The sequence below is a fragment of the Mesitornis unicolor genome, unplaced genomic scaffold (assembly GCF_000695765.1).
Source record: "Mesitornis unicolor isolate BGI_N332 unplaced genomic scaffold, ASM69576v1 scaffold12849, whole genome shotgun sequence".
Taxonomy (NCBI): domain Eukaryota; kingdom Metazoa; phylum Chordata; class Aves; order Mesitornithiformes; family Mesitornithidae; genus Mesitornis; species Mesitornis unicolor.
In genome coordinates this window covers 2529-18046 of record NW_010206648.1, presented here as the reverse complement: position 1 = coordinate 18046, position 15518 = coordinate 2529, and the positions used below count along the sequence as shown (strand labels likewise).

Genomic DNA, 15518 nt, shown 5'->3' with positions numbered 1-15518 from the left:
ATTCAGGCCTCATCCCCAGCTGGTGACCGATTGTTCCCACCATCAGCCTGGGGTGGGGGGAGCACCCTGCCCTGCACCCGGTTTTGGGGTGAGTCACCTCGGGCAGGGCAGGGCTTCTCCTCCCTGCTGACTAACCCCATCCCCAGGGTGATGCCACATTGAGGTGACGCAGAGTTTGGGGGTGGAAAACAGCCTGGGGCTGGAGGTTGAGCCATTGCCCCGATGCCCCAGCGATGGGCTCCCGGATGGAGGGGGCTGAGCCCACGCACAGGGTGATGGCAGCAGGAGCTCATTGCAGAACAGGAAGAGGAAGGCCACCAGATCCCATCCAGCCATGCCATCACCCCTCTGGCACCGCACACCCATCTACTGCCACTTCCCTCCTGCAAGCAGGCACAAGGCAAGGAGGGCGAGGGGCTCCCTGTGAGGCCAAAGCACGGGGTGCCACCCCCCTCAGGGCACTGGGGCCACTTGGGGACCAGGCACCGGCTGCAGCAAGCCTGGGCTATGGGGCAAGGTGGGAGATGGATGAGGACAGTGCCCACATTTGCTCCCTTTAAAAGTGAGAGGAGGAGGAGGGCAGCGAGCCCCATCACTGTTTTCTGGGCCCCTCACTACAAGAAGGATGTTGAGATTCTGGAGCATGTTCAGAGAAGAGCCACAAGGATGGGGAGGGCTCTGGAGAACAAGCCTGATGAGGAGCGGCTGAGGGAACTGGGCTTGTTTAGCCTGGAGAAGAGAAGGCTGAGGGGAGACCTCAGCACCACCTCCAACTGCCTCAAGGGAGCTTGGAGAGAGGTGGGTGCTGGGCTCTTCTCCCAGCTGATGGGGGATAGAACAAGGGGAAACGGCACCAAGCTGTGCCAAGGGAGGTTCAGGTTAGAGATAAGGAGGAAGTTCTTTACTGAGAGGGTCGTCAGAAGCTGGCACAGGCTGCCCAGGGAGGTGGTGGAGTCACCATTCCTGGATGTGTTTAAAGAGCGGGTAGACGAGGTACTTAAGGATATGGTTTAGGGGGTAGACAGGAGCGGTTGGATGTGATGATCTCAGAGGGCTTTTCCAACCGAGCGATTCTGTGATTCTGTGTTTTCTAGGGCAGCGCAGGAGGGACAGGCGCTGCGTTTGGCTGCCCCATCCCCAGGGAGCCGGAGACTTCCCTTTATTTAGAAGCACTTCCCCGCAACCCCGTTTCTGCCGGCGGGGAAGCGAGGCACAAATCCCAGCCGCTGGCACCACCACACCGGCAAGCAGAAGAGTGATGCTTTCTGCTTTTATTCAATTAATGCAGCAATCTATACAAGAAAAAAAAAAATAATAATGAAACCATGAAATTCCAAACCCTGACAGCGAAGAACCAAATTCTTCCTAAGAACCAACCAGAATTAAAAGATTCCCCCCACGTCAGACTGTACATAAAATAATCTCTGCCCCATTTACAGCGTTTCACACAGTACTTCTCGTATCTCAAACTTCAGAACTGTACAACTTTGTTACAAACCACGCTTTTTCCTAGGAAAAGCTTACGGAAAAAAATATTGCCACTTTCTTTTTTATTTCCTTTTTTTTGTTGTTTTTTTTTTTTAATTTTTATTCGTAACAAAACAAAACAAAAATTTAGAATCTTTAAAAAATAAACCAACAAAATTAAAGTCAGCCAGAACTCGTAAGTGTGGGCAAGGGCACGGGGAAGGAGCAGAGACGGGCACTTCTCGGCCGAATATTCCTCCTCCTGACTGGGAAAGGGAACACTTTTGGCAGATAAAAGACGATTTGCCGCTGGTGGGGGCTGAACCCCAGCCCCCCCCGAGCCGGGCAGCCCCTTCCCAGGCCAGCGCACCTCTTACCACACCAAACAGCCCTTCCTTCCCTTCCTATGGACACAGCGAGCCCACGGCACCGCTGCGAGAGCTCTCGTTTGATCGCTGAATCTCCTTGAGATATGGTAAGAGTAACAAACCCCAAATCCTCCTGTTCTGTGCAGAAAAGCGGGGCCAAACCCCATCTCCTTCCCACCTCCTTAGGAAAGACAGTTCTCATGGTCTGGGCTGTGGGGTGCGTGGGGTTGTCACACTGGATGCAGCCCGATTCCCGTTGTGGGCTGAGCGGGTTACAGGAACCACGTGCTGCGGGTGGATGGAGAGGCTGGACCGCACAAGACAAACACGACAAAGCCGAGTGGGTCAGGTCTGAGCATGGTCTCCCGTGGAGCAGATGGGGAGAAGTTCTGGCTCCGAATTGGAGCTCAGCACCCTCCATCCTGCACCCTGACCTATGGCACCAGCCTGACCCGTGAACAGCTACAGCATCACCAGCATCTCAGAGCCAAAGTTTTACCAGGCAGGTGACAGTAAGGGATCTAAGCATCTGGATCCGCGTGAAAAATGTGTCTTCTGGTTTCAAATCAAGGCTTCACTCTGATGTTGTTCAGTGCAAAAGAGTTAAAAAACCATGTTATCTACACATATACATCCGTGTCTGTAGAAAACGTCTGTACAAGTGGGGAAGGTGGCCTGTCTACACGCTGGGGACTCCTCATCCAAGAGATGCCATGGGTCAGACCGGTTGTGTCCCGCTCTCCATCTGAGGTGTCAACCCCCACCACCAGTCAGGTTGAAACCCAAGAGCACATGAGGACAGAGAGCGGCTGGAGCCACGGCCACTGGCTCAGACCCCACTGCACGGATGTGGGGCAGGGGGAAAGGAAAGAGAGGAAAGCTCCTGACCATGCCAGAAAAAAAAAATCAAGACAGGAAGGATATGGACTGCACAAGGAGCGGGATGAGGCGATGGTTTTGGGCTGAGGACCAAGAGGTAAGACCTCAGGATGCCATGGGTGTCCTGCTCTGGGAAGCAGCCCCACAAAGGCAGGTTGCCTCCAGCTTCATTTTCAGTTGAGACACCAGGGTGGATCCATATTGCAGAGGTAGGAGTAAAAATTGGGAGCTGGAGGGGAAGAGCAGAGCCAAAAGCTCCGGCAGCAACTACGTCCAGGGTGAATTCAGAAAGACATTTAGAAACAGCATCGCCAGGCAGCCTGCAAGCAGGGCTCTGCCTTGGTGGAGGTGTTTGCACCAGCCACGAGGAGAGGGGATCGCTGCTCCCTGCATGCAGTTGTGCTATCAGGGGAACGCCAAGCTTTCCAAAACTGGGGGTTTGGGGCCACGAGCTGGCCTGGATTCTCTGCAGAAAGCTGGGAGGGTGAGGAACACCACTTCAAACGGTGAGTGCGGCCTGGAAAGGGCTCTTTAAAGGTTTCGGAAGCAGCAGAAGCATGAGCTTAGATCTCTGGGCAGACAAGACAAGTTCCTTCGAAGGCTGACCCCGGGGTTGTGCCTGAGCAGATGGGGGCTCTCACCAGAAAAATCAACCAGATAAAGAGAAACAAGAAACAGGCACTGGGGGCCTCACCCACACCTCCCCTGCAGATCAGCAGTGCTGAAGGCAACTCTGCACTAACGTGACCCCAAGATCCAGCCTGAGCAGCAACCCCAGCAACAGGCGAGGGGCAGGAGCCGCAGAAGTCAGCGGGAAGGAAGAGGACATCGAGATCCAGACGTCAGAAAATGTGCTCGATCGCCAAGGAACGGCGCCTGGGCTCTGGGGTTGTTTGACTGGGAGCCCCTCAAGACAGCAGCAAACGGGTCTCAAAATATATTACATCTTTTTCTTGCCAAGCGTGCAGACCATGAAGTGTGCAGGGACGTGACGCTACCAAAAACTACCGTTTGAAGGAGGGCAAAGCAGTAAAAATTTAAAAACAAGACTACTCCTTACAACTGCCAACACTTGGGCTCAAAGAATAAATTGGAGGAAGTTTCTCTTAAAAGTTCAGTTCTAAATATGGTGCTGGGCCCCAAACTTTGCAAACACCGAGGCTTCCGCCTGGGCTAACGCAAAGTGGGTGGGAGAAGAGGAAGGCGGCAGACTCCAGCACCAACGCTGCGAGGCCAAACGCCTGGATCTTCTCAGCATTTTCTGTTGCAAACAGAAAACTCCTGACCCCAGGAATAAGCCCGGAGGAGATGGGCACCAGCTGCTGAACTGGAGCCAAACGAGAGCCTTGCAGTGTCCCCGCTCCCAGAGCCAGCATCGGGGGGGGACGGAGCGCAACCGAGTCTGTTCCTGCTCTGCCAGCACGGCCATCCCTTGGGATGGGATGCTGGGATGTGGCACCGTCTCAGTTCTCTCCACCTAAAAGGGGCAGGGATCCAAAAGCCAGTGGAGAAGAGCTCTTCTCACAGCGGGTCCCACAAGGACAGCGTCTTTCCTACTCCTCTTTGCTCTCTCCAGCTCTGGGAAGCAGCATGTACTCAACACCATCACACACTCCAGCCCCCGGGGCTCCAATATGGACCTGGGGTCAATGCTGGGCCAGCCTCTGCAAAGGCAGCCGTGTTTCCTTCCTCCTCAACCAAAATATAGCCCTGGTCAGAGCAGCACTGAGAAACCAGAGCTTAAGTACATTCTTCTCGGACACAAGGCTGAGTCCACGCCAGCCTGGGAAAAGGGACTGGAAAGGAAAACCTATGGCATTTCAAAACTGGTACTAAAGTGCAACAAAAATGTCCTAAACTCTTTGAAATCAATCGCAGTAAGAGGGGTCTGCAAAGCTTCAAACTTCCAGTTACTGCAGGGCGCCCTTACAACAACAACAACAAAACAACCCAACAACAACTCAGTAAGAGCAGACCAAGGAGCCCTTTGGTGAAGGGAATACGAGGCCACCACAGAGAGCTTCAGCTCCTGGGGTCAAACATCATATTTAGAACATTTGGAAAGGAAGAAAAAAGTTAAAGCAAAAACAAACCCAACAAAAATACAATTCTTGAATCTTGCGCAACGAAACAGTGAAACTTTTTGGTGTTTTCAAAAGAAATCCCAACAAACAGCCTGGCATAACTTTATCTGCTTCCTAAGGGAGAGATGCCCGTTTGCCCCATGACTCAGGGCACCACGTGCGCTGGACATGTTCCATCCTTACGTATGTCTCAGCATTCCTCCATTCATAAAACCACAAAAATCGCTAGATCCTTCCTGTTTACTCTTCAGCCTGAAAGGAAAAACCAAAACTGAAGCTAGATGGAAGATAGCCAGAGGGAAGAGAAAGTTTTCACAGACTGGAGGCCAATCTCATCAGCTCCACGAGCCTGGAAAGCGCAATCCTCAGTGTCGCCTCATCTTCACTTTCCTGGCTGGGCTGCCGTCCTCCTCTTCCTCGTCACAGTCCTCCGTGTACTCGTAAGACCTTCGCCAATAGTTCTCGGAGCTGAAGTTGCTCCGTCTCCTATGTTTTGGTAAGAGGACCGAGCGCCTGTTCTCCTCTTTATCCATTTCTAGAATCCGTGGCCTATGGAAAGAGAGAAAGAGGGAGTGAGAGCACATCCAGGGCAGGACTGAGGCATTCCCTCGTGCTGACACCATCTGCAGTTTGGCATAGTTTGAGCGATACGACTGACCGGGGCACTTGGCAGATCACCACGCTGCACCTCCCATGGCGGGGCTGACAACTCTGCTTTGAGTGCTGCAAGTCCTTCCCCTTCCCAGGGCACGTTTTGGTCTTTACCTCCACCAGAAACACTTCCAACCAGCCCAGTCACCTCTTTTTAAGCACGGCTCGTGGCCCAAAATACCCCTTGGGCTGAGGGGTCTGTCTCTCCTCCAGCAGAAGTCGCAGCACAGAGCTGAGCTCCTTCTTAGGGTGCTTGTGGTGCAGGATCAAACCACAGCTCCAAACTGCTCTGTCCTCTGGCTACTCCTCTCAAACAGGAGCACAACACACTTGTTATTTCTGCAAGTATTTTCCTTGCTCTCACCTGTGATCGCTTTGCAGCAGGACTGAGCTGTGGGCTGCACCCACCACTTATTTTATCCCAGCTGGCAACTGCCAAAATCCTCTAAGAGACACCACCATCTGATATCCACGTTATTTACTCACCTTACACTGGAGGCTTTGAGGCCAAAGGAAGAGAAAAACATGTTTTTGCCACCCAGCTGCTGCAGGAGCCTGTGCAAGTCCCCCCACCCTGATAAGGTCATGTCAGGCTGAAAAACAGCTCTCAGACCTGCGGATTTGTCCTGCACGACCGCGTCTCTAATCATACACCAGGCCACTGCGTGCTCAGAGGTGAGCTTCAATCACAGGCCAGCTTCTCTTCATCTATTTTCCCAGCGAGTCTGAGTCCAGGTGAATGAACACTGCTCATAAACAAAGCCATCCCCACCCTCCTTCCTCCACAACAGGTTGAAACACGGGCTGGGATGGCACCGTGGTCAAACCTTGTGACCAAGCCAACTTTTGGTGCAGAGAAAGCTGTCTCGATCCTCAGAAAGCTTTGGGATTGAAGAACACATGAAACACTGCGTGACAGCCGGCACTACGTTCACACAGAGCAAGGTGGTGCTTGAGGGAAGCCTTGCTGCAGAGCTCAAGCTGTCTGAAACCTCAGCGAGGAGCTCCCCTGAAGGTCAGGTTTACACATTCACAGGCTGCTTACACATACAAACACACACACATCCAGCTCTGCAACCAAAACAGCTTCCCAAGAAGACCTTCACCTCTCCCAGATAGCAAAAAACCTCCCATCCTCTCCCAAGACTGTTTTCATAATATAGTTTAACGCAGCTGCACAGGTTGCTTGGCAATAGAGGTCAAAAATAATTAGCTGCAGGGAAACTATTGTTCTGAATGACTGCATTATCAAGAGCCAGCCAAATCTATTGCTTCTTCATTATGCCACTCACAGGATAAACAATGTAAGCTGCTTACAGCCAGAGCTTAGCCTCTGCAAGCCTAGGAGGAGCGGTTAAAGAACCTCACTCTGCTAAAACGGATCTGTACACCACAGAAAGCAGCCGGGAGGTGCAAATTAGGAGGTTTTTATGTGTGCTGTGCAGCCCCTCTTGTCTGAGAGCCAGAAACATCAGACACTGACCCAGAGATACCATCCAAAACACGGCTTTTGGGAGAGCTCGTCCTACCTGTGAGCAGCATCGGGGTCTGCTTTGCGATGGGACCGCTTTGGTTTCAGGATCTGGTCCCGGTTGCTTCCCGACAGGCGGTCAGAGTTATAACCTGGTGGCAACACAGAGCTACTCAGCGATTTTGTTTCCAATCGAGGCGCATCTAGTCTTGTTCTGCAAACATTGAAAGAGAAGAGAATTTGCAAGGTGTTTCTCCAGAACCACGACCACGCTGCAGCAGACGCCTGTGTGAAGCAGAACCCTCAATCCCCACCACGCAGTTTAGGAAGGGGGTCAGGACTGTTACACTCAACAGCAAAACAAGCTGCAGCTTCCTGGTGCTTTGCTGCCTTGGTGAGAGGGAAGAGGAAGGCGGAGGAACACGTGCGGTTATGTGGTGAACACCAACGGTGCTGGGCTCGCTGCAATCCCAGTTACGAGATGCAAAGCAGAGGCATTGGAGACCCTGGGATTAATCACGGTGACTCGTCAATAACTCGCAGCTCCAGTTCAGCCACCTGGGAGATGCCCTGCGAAATTCATCATCACCTACTCCAGTAGTAACTGCTGCTATCTGGAAACTCCCTACTGGCTCATGACCTCGTGAGGTCAGGCGTTGCTCAGCGTGGCTAAGAGGGTCAAAGAGTTGAAGCAGGAGTCAGGAGAAGGTCCACAAACAGGAGCTGCACCACATCCCTTCCAGCAGCGCAGCACATGCTCCAGCTACACCAGAGCAAGCACAGCTCGTCCCAGAGCAGAGCCATCGCTGTCGCTGGCCCAGGAGTGACCGTAACCACGCACACGAGGAGTGAGGCAGCAGACAGAGCAGTGGGAATGAAAACTCGACAGCGCAGCGTCTCATCGTGGCACTGTCACCATCTCACAGCACAGCACTGGTCTCGACTTACAGGCACCGCTAAGGCCTTTTCCCAAACACAGACTGAAGTCTAAGAATGGGCAAAACACACTAAAAGGTGGTCCCAATGCTCCAGAGCTGCCAGTTTCAGAAGGATCCAAGCCATTTCCCATAAGGAAAGGCACCTGATACTGCTGCTGCTGCAGCATCCAAGTCCCTCCTTGGAATTAGGGCAAATATGGAGGGGTCTGGGTGAAAGAAAGGGGAGAACCACTGCTTGCTCTCTAGTGCTGAGCTTTAGCTGCTGAGGAGGTTTCCACAGGAGACTCCCAACCTAAACCCCTGTTAGGAAGCCCATCCAGTTGCCAGACTTCCTCTCCACCATCAGGGCAAGCCTTTTCAGTTCACCAGGGTGATGCCAGGCTGGCACATGCGAAGATGGGCACAGCGGCCCACATCTGCCCAGCGTGCCAGAAATGAGGAGCACTTCTGCAGGCAGCTGCCAGGTTGGAGCTGGTGAACACCACAGGTATTGCAGATCCTGCCTCGGACATGTCTGGTGGTTTAAACACCTCGCAAATACAACAGCAACTACCGGCCTGCAATTAACACAAACAAACCACCAAATACACTGCAAGGGCAAGGCTTGCAACAGCCACGCTCTGGCTGTCCACAGAGCCATGCAGGTACGAGCTGCAGGAGCAGGGACGAAGAGAGGCTGTACTAAAATACTCGAGTACTACTCGAGTGCTGTGTTCAGTTCTGGGCCCCTCACTACAAGAAGGATGTTGAGATTCTGGAGCATGTTCAGAGAAGAGCCACAAGGATGGGGAGGGCTCTGGAGAACAAGCCTGATGAGGAGCGGCTGAGGGAACTGGGCTTGTTTAGCCTGGAGAAGAGAAGGCTGAGGGGAGACCTCATCACCACCTACAACTGTCTCAAGGGAGCTTGGAGAGAGGTGGGTGCTGGGCTCTTCTCCCAGGTGATGGGGGACAGAACAAGGGGAAACGGCACCAAGCTGTGCCAAGGGAGGTTCAGGTTAGAGAGAAGGAGGAAGTTCTTTACTGAGAGGGTCGTCAGAAGCTGGCACAGGCTGCCCAGGGAGGTGGTGGAGTCACCATCCCTGGATGTGTTTAAAGAGCGGGTAGATGAGGTACTTAAGGATATGGTTTAGGGGGTAGACAGGAGCGGTTGGACGTGATGATCTCAGAGGGCTTTTCCAACCGAGCGATTCTGTGATTCTGTGAAAATGGAGAGCATGTTACCTACCAAAGCTCAATTTAAACAGAACGTAACTACTTACAAAGGAGTGCTTACAAATGGCAGCATAAACCCCCTGAAACGACTTTCAAGACCTGCTTCAATCCGTCTCATTTTTACCTCCTACCTCTTCCAGCATCTCATGAAATCGAGAGCATCATTTCCTCCTCCCCAGCATCTTGCTCCAAGTGCTTCCAAACCTTGCTGGCTCCTGCACTCTGATACGCAGCAAATGCCGTTACCATCACCCCGCTACAGCACCAAAGTGTTTATGACCTACTTGGGAACCACGCTGCTCTAGAGCATCCTGCAAAACTCACACAGCTTTGTTCTGCTGCTGCCACCAGCAAAAGCCGTCTCCCGAACCACGCACTCGGAGTAGAGGCAAGAGCAGACCCAGACTCCAACGTCTGGAGCCCAGCAGGCTCTGGCAGCCGAATATTGCAGCTCATAGCTGCAGCAAAGCTTATGCTGCTGTATGACCGAACTGATGCGATCCTGCTGGAAAGCTGCAGGCTGATCCTTACCACAAAGACGAGGAAAAGGAGTTTTACGAGGCCGCTGGCTGCTCTCTCGTGGCAGCAGGCTACCAGCGGAAGTAGCTCTTTTCCTGCTTGCATAACACGCTATTTCGGACTGCGCCAAGTCGCGTGATCCGGGACCAGGGAACGGCGTTCGCCGCAGCAATCGATGCCGCGGGGACGCGAGCGCAGACAAAGGTCACCGCAGCGCTGCTGTGCGTGCGTGCGCGCACGCGGGGCTCGGCGAGGAGACGGCCGCCGTCACAAGGGATAAGCAGCAATTAATAAGCTCTATTTGGCAGCGATCGGAGCGTGCCCTTTGGCAAACGGGCAATTGCCATGGATTCGCCAGGGCTGCTAAGCTCTGTGGAGATTACCCAGGAATGATCACCGGGGGGGTTTCTATTTTGCTCAAGAGAAAAACCCCGTTGTGGTTTCGCTCAGCCTGCCAGTCAAGTCAGCCCACTGCTGTCTGCTATGACTGGGCAGAGACACTTCTGCTGTAATGCCCAGTGAATCAGGCCCCTAAAACAGGGGGAAAACACAAAGACACACTGCTACAGACTGGCTGAGCAAAAACAGCCAGTGCGGCTCTGCTAGGAGCTAAGGGGCCTGGTTTGCTCAGCAGCGATGCACCAGGTCAGTGGCTGCATCTCAGCCAGCGAGGAGCCTGCCCAGTTGTGCTTTGAGGACAGCCAGGCTAGACTGAAATAACTCGACGCCCTGGGCCTACAGAGGCTGGCAAAAGCAAGAGGTCGAAGCAGTTTAAACAAATACGTTGGGTATCTGCGCCAGTTCGGGCAGCTTTAGCTTATTTAACAGTCTGTCTTTTCTAGGGAACTGCTCCACAGCCCAGGACAGGCAGCTTCTCTAACCCAAAGCCCAATTAAAGCAGATAGAGGATTTGGAGATGCCTTCCACCGGTGCCTGTCAGCACCCACACAGCTCTTCCTTGGCTGCAGGAACCAACAACGTGAACATAACAGCCTTTTAGTTCTTATCGCAACCCTCTCACCTTAAACCTCATGTGGCAACAACCAGCTATGGGTGGTTTGGCTCTAATCTGGCTTTCATCCCACTCCATCACCTGTCACATCTCATCCTGCCTCCCTGCATCCACGCTGATTTTGCCAGGCTAACGCCTCAGGGCTGCTATTTTCCTGCCTTCATCGCATGGCTCTCTCGAGCCAGATGTCCAACATTGCCTTTGTGCCACATCTTCACGTTGCCAGACTTGTTTTGAAACCAACTAAGCTGGCCAAAGGCTCGGCAAGTCTGAATCCAGACCACTTGCCAGCCAGCATTATGCCAGCCTGGGCCACAGCTGCAGCCCTGCCCTCATGCCCATGCCTCCATGTGGGTTTTCAGCACCCAAATCTCGTGTGTTTCCACTTGCAAAAAGTTTGCTTGACAACAGAATTATTGCTAACACCTTCTAAGCCAAACCAACACGGATCAACACATGGTAGTCACATCTTTCAGTCTCCTGATAGAAGGAATTGATGAGAGAGGACATTTCTGGGCACAAGAACAGGTTATACTGAGGAGTTTGGGGTGGGGTTGGTTTGGGATTTTTGTCTTTTCCATTTTCTTTCTGAAGGCCTTAGGAGCTGGCTGATGAAATGCCAACTGTGTATCTCCTAGAACAGGAAGTGTGTGATGCAGCTCACAACACTTGGCTTCCCAACACTGACTCAAAGGACAAGCTCTGTAAACGCATCACTGAATTCACTGCATTTGTTTCCCTTCCTTCCCAGGAAATGAAATCCATGCTCCCAAGAAAACTGTATCTGCTTTATAGGAGATCCTTCATCAAAGCATCAGCTTGAAAGGACCACCCAGGTAAGTCACACACATGGGTATTGTATGATCTGGCCCCTGAATATGTAGCCCAAAACACGAAATCCTGGCTGTTTGCAGCTACCAATCGAGAGGCAAGATCAAGCCAGCAAATTAACAAGGAAGTTAACAGTTCTAAAGTGTTTCTCTAAAAGCACCTTAGGAAGCATCACATCATCACATCCAAGTTTATCTTACTGTCCGGAGGGCTTCAACACTCACTTTCGCAGGATGATGACAGCTCTCCTCTCCTTGATGTCCTGTGGTCGAATACAGTGTGTAATTTCATCGGCTGCATACCCACTGACAACAAAAACAAAAAGCCACTGTGAGAAAGATGCCAGGCAGAAGCAGAAAGCAGTTGCCAGCCCCAACAGCTCGGTTTGGCCAGTGATAGCAGGAATTCCTCCTCCATTCCCCAGGCACATGGGACTTGGACTTATAGGAAGGAAAAAACTTGAGGAAAGAATGAGGACAGGCAGGGCTTTTTTTTCCCCTTATCTTTTGGAGTCAGTTTTTTAGCGTACACCAGAGGAAACTGCCACAACACTGGGAAATAGAGATATGTAGAAAATGACTTTATGGAGTGTAAATTCAGTCAATTCATTTACCAAGAAATTAAAGAGTGACAGGGGAAAAAATGAGCACATTGCTCCAAAGCATCTTCTTATGCACTCTCTCAAGGAAAACCATCTCTCACGGCTGAGATGCACCGTGTACCCAGACACGATTGTGCACCAGCACCAAAGGGATTTGTCAGCTCTCCCCACCACCTCCCATGCAGCACATCCTCAACCACCACCCCCAGCACAGCTCAACCCCAACACAACGCACGAGGAGCAATGCAGACCTGCAAACCGCGCTGCACTCCCAAAACCTCCCTCAGAAGGCCAGACAGCTACACGGGCCAATGAAAACTAAACCAGGCTTGAGCAGCTACATCAGCATGCAGCAGGAGAGCGCTTCCCTGTACGAGATGACTTCACCCACTCCATGTTTCCAGCAAACAGGAGAAAAGCCATGGCCAACACAGCACCCAGGAGTAGTTTCCTTGGGGTCCAGCACAGCACATGAGATCGCTGCGGCTCTGGGCAGAGCATCCATCACACCTGCCCAGACAAACCAACCACCCTGCCAGGAGCACATCTCATCACTCGCATGGGTGCTAACGAGGTCTTAGAGACAGGCCTGCCCTCTACCTGCTGTTTGCAGAGGCTCTGTTCACAGAGGATCTTTCTGCAGTCCAATATGGGCAAAAGAGAAGGTAAACACCTCCAGAGCCTCCCAAAACGGCTGGCGAGGACAGGAAAACCTCCCTACCGAGGCTTTATCACAAAGCTGCTGCCAGCCCTGCAGGAGCACGGCCAGGGTCACCGGTTGCAGGTTATTCAGGACGCTTGGAGCGGAGACCGGATCACGCACACGCAGCTCTTCTCTGGGGACAGGACCGGGTTTCCTTGATCTGGTTAGATAACCCACCCACTCGCCGAGGAATGCACACCTCTCAGACGGATTTACTGCTTTGAGAAGAGAGTTAAGAGTCTAAAACCTGATCAGTTAAAACAAGGGCTCGTGTCCATCCCCCCGGCCGCCAGGGCGTTGCAAAACAAGGCAGCGTTATGCGAAGGGGCTTCTAATGATGCTCTATTATGTTCCAGGAATCTCTGCGTCAAGCTCCAGCGAATTCATGAATATCAACCCACGTTAGCATTCAACTCAGCACATCCTCAGCGTCGCCCTGAACATCAGGAAAAGGTCTTCTCCATCACCAGGTGTCAGCTTGGCTGCTCCTTCTCACTCCCCAGGCTGGAATCTGCTTTCCAGTGCACTTTGAGCATCAGGCAGAGCTCATGGTCCCAGCACCAAAGCAACAGCCTCAATACCCTTATGTGAGGCCTTAATGGGGACTCACCAGTCTGCCCCAGTGCCACACTGGTGTGGGAAAACATGAACTTCTCACCCGCTGTCTGCCCCTGCCCCATCCTAATGACGGGTGAAGGGACACAAGGTGGAACAAAACACCCAGAACAATACTGAGGGCCTACCCAAAGATTTCTTGCCCAAAGAACAACCCCAAAGCACGAGGTAAGAAATAACTCGGTAAGGAAAACCCTAAAGTGCAGCCCATGAGAACACCCAGGTACAACATGTCCAGCCTTGAGCATTTCCCACATGAACACGGGGCGGTGAGGACCCCACCATGCGCTCCCTCAACTCACACCCCAACTCCTACCCAACCTGTTGGACTTCATAACCCCACGTCTCTTTTTCAGTCCAGAAAAGTCACAAAACTGATTCGTATGTGGATGAAAGCAGGGGGTTTTTTTGTACAAACATCACCAGAAAGGAGGCCCTGAAGTTCTGCAGTCTCTAAAGAGAAATATTTCCAGGGGCTGACAACAGCCAGGCCAGCTCAGAGGCAGGGGGACCTCACACCCAGCCCATCACAGGGTTCAAACAGCTCAAGCCTTTACTTGTGGTTCAGGAAAACTGCTGCCACAAACCACGGATGCGACAGCGACCGGCTCAAGCAGAGCCTGAACAGATCTATTTGCCTCATCACCAGCACACGCAGAACTTCCTCTGCACCAACGGCCTGTTCGGAGGGATCAGACTTTTCTGGAAAAGCTTTTAATCCAAGCAGATGAGGAGAGGCTCCTCCAGCTGGGAAGAAAGCAGGCTCATCCTCCAGAGACCCCAACCAGCTCCGATTATGCGACGATCAGACGTGCCTCGAGACAACAGGAGAGACAAACATCACCGCGCTCCCGCCGCTATCACAAACAGCGGGGACACCACCTGGAGCACTCGCCAGCTGCAGAAGGGAAGCCCATATGGCCTACAAACTCCCAAAAGTTGGGAAATGTTCCCTTTAGGCATTCATTGCTTTGGCCAACTGCACTATTTCCAACCACGGTGCTGAGATGCAACGCTCCGCAGTTCAACAAAAGCTGTCTGGGTGCTGCGATTTGCTACTTACGGCTGCAGCGCTGTTTCTATGGATTGATACTTACCAAATTATCTTTTAAAAAAAGGAAGAAAACCCACAAACGTGGTCCAGGCAGCAGATGTTGGACAGGACTTAAATCCAACTTAATTCTGCCTGAGAAGAGCAACACTGGCTGTAGCAGGACACACCTGCAGGAGCAGCCAATTCCCAGGGCTGCAGGAGAAATGGGCACTGGAAAAAGTCTTCCTTGAGGTGTCCAAAGCCACAGGAGCAAATCTTTATCGCAGATGCAAAAGGAGAGGAAAAAGTGCCTTGCTGGAAGAGCAAAGGGCTCATTCGCAGGTCGACGGGGTGGCTTAGCCTTTGTCCTGCTGGCAGCAGTGCACAGCCCAGCCAGGAGAGTCTCCAGGCCAGCTTTTAAACACTAACCTGTCCTCCTGAGATCCCAACACTTCCCAGCGAGTTTGTTTGTCTGCAAACAGCACAGCCTGCTCACCGCAGGCAAATAAAGCCAAGGGAGGGATATGGGGAAGCCCCTCTGTCAGGGAGGTGGCTACAAAATCAGGAGGACAAACTGGAAATGGGTGCTGAGAGCAGAAATGGGACAGAGATGACCTGGGGAGAGACGGAGATCCCACAGCTTTCTTCAGATCCTCACGATTCCCAGCCCGTAACCAAACGCGTGCGGGCCCCCCCGCACCAGCCACTGACCCAGCAAGATTCGAATCGCCGGCATTACAGGCATGGCATTTCTATCCGCGTCGTCTCCCATCTCCAGGGTAACTGCTGTCGGCAACTGTTTACCAAGAGGAGAAACGGCCAAGTTTGGGGAGTTGATTTAAACAGGACCAAGCGCTGGATTTCGGAGATGCACCCCTACACCCTACCCATGGTCTGCACCTCGCCCCACTGCTCCCAAATCGCTGGGGTTAGAGGGGAGATGAGGATCTGAGGAACTTGCATCCAGCCAGGATCGTATCATCACTGAACAATCACTTTGGCAGAATCTCCCTTAAGTGAGTGCTAAGTATCTGTTAACTGCTGTACCCAAATTGAAATAATCCCTGTTTTAAAGCCTATTATTTGCTGGAAAGCAGAACATCTAACTGTGGATTAAACTAGTGAACACCTA

The 15518-nt window shown here is 52.3% G+C and overlaps 1 protein-coding gene across 1 annotated transcript in view; it reads right to left on the bottom strand.

The window, feature by feature from the left end:
• Positions 1 to 4683: 4683 nt before the first annotated feature.
• Positions 4684 to 15518, bottom strand: part of ALKBH5 (AlkB family member 5, RNA demethylase) — a gene marked incomplete at its 5' end in the record, with an annotated part of 13355 nt that continues 2520 nt past the window's right edge. Inside the window, 3 exon segments of the mRNA XM_010191852.1 lie at positions 4684 to 5347; positions 6979 to 7134; positions 11659 to 11739. Of these exon segments, the coding sequence (XP_010190154.1) occupies positions 5164 to 5347; positions 6979 to 7134; positions 11659 to 11739 (421 nt within the window).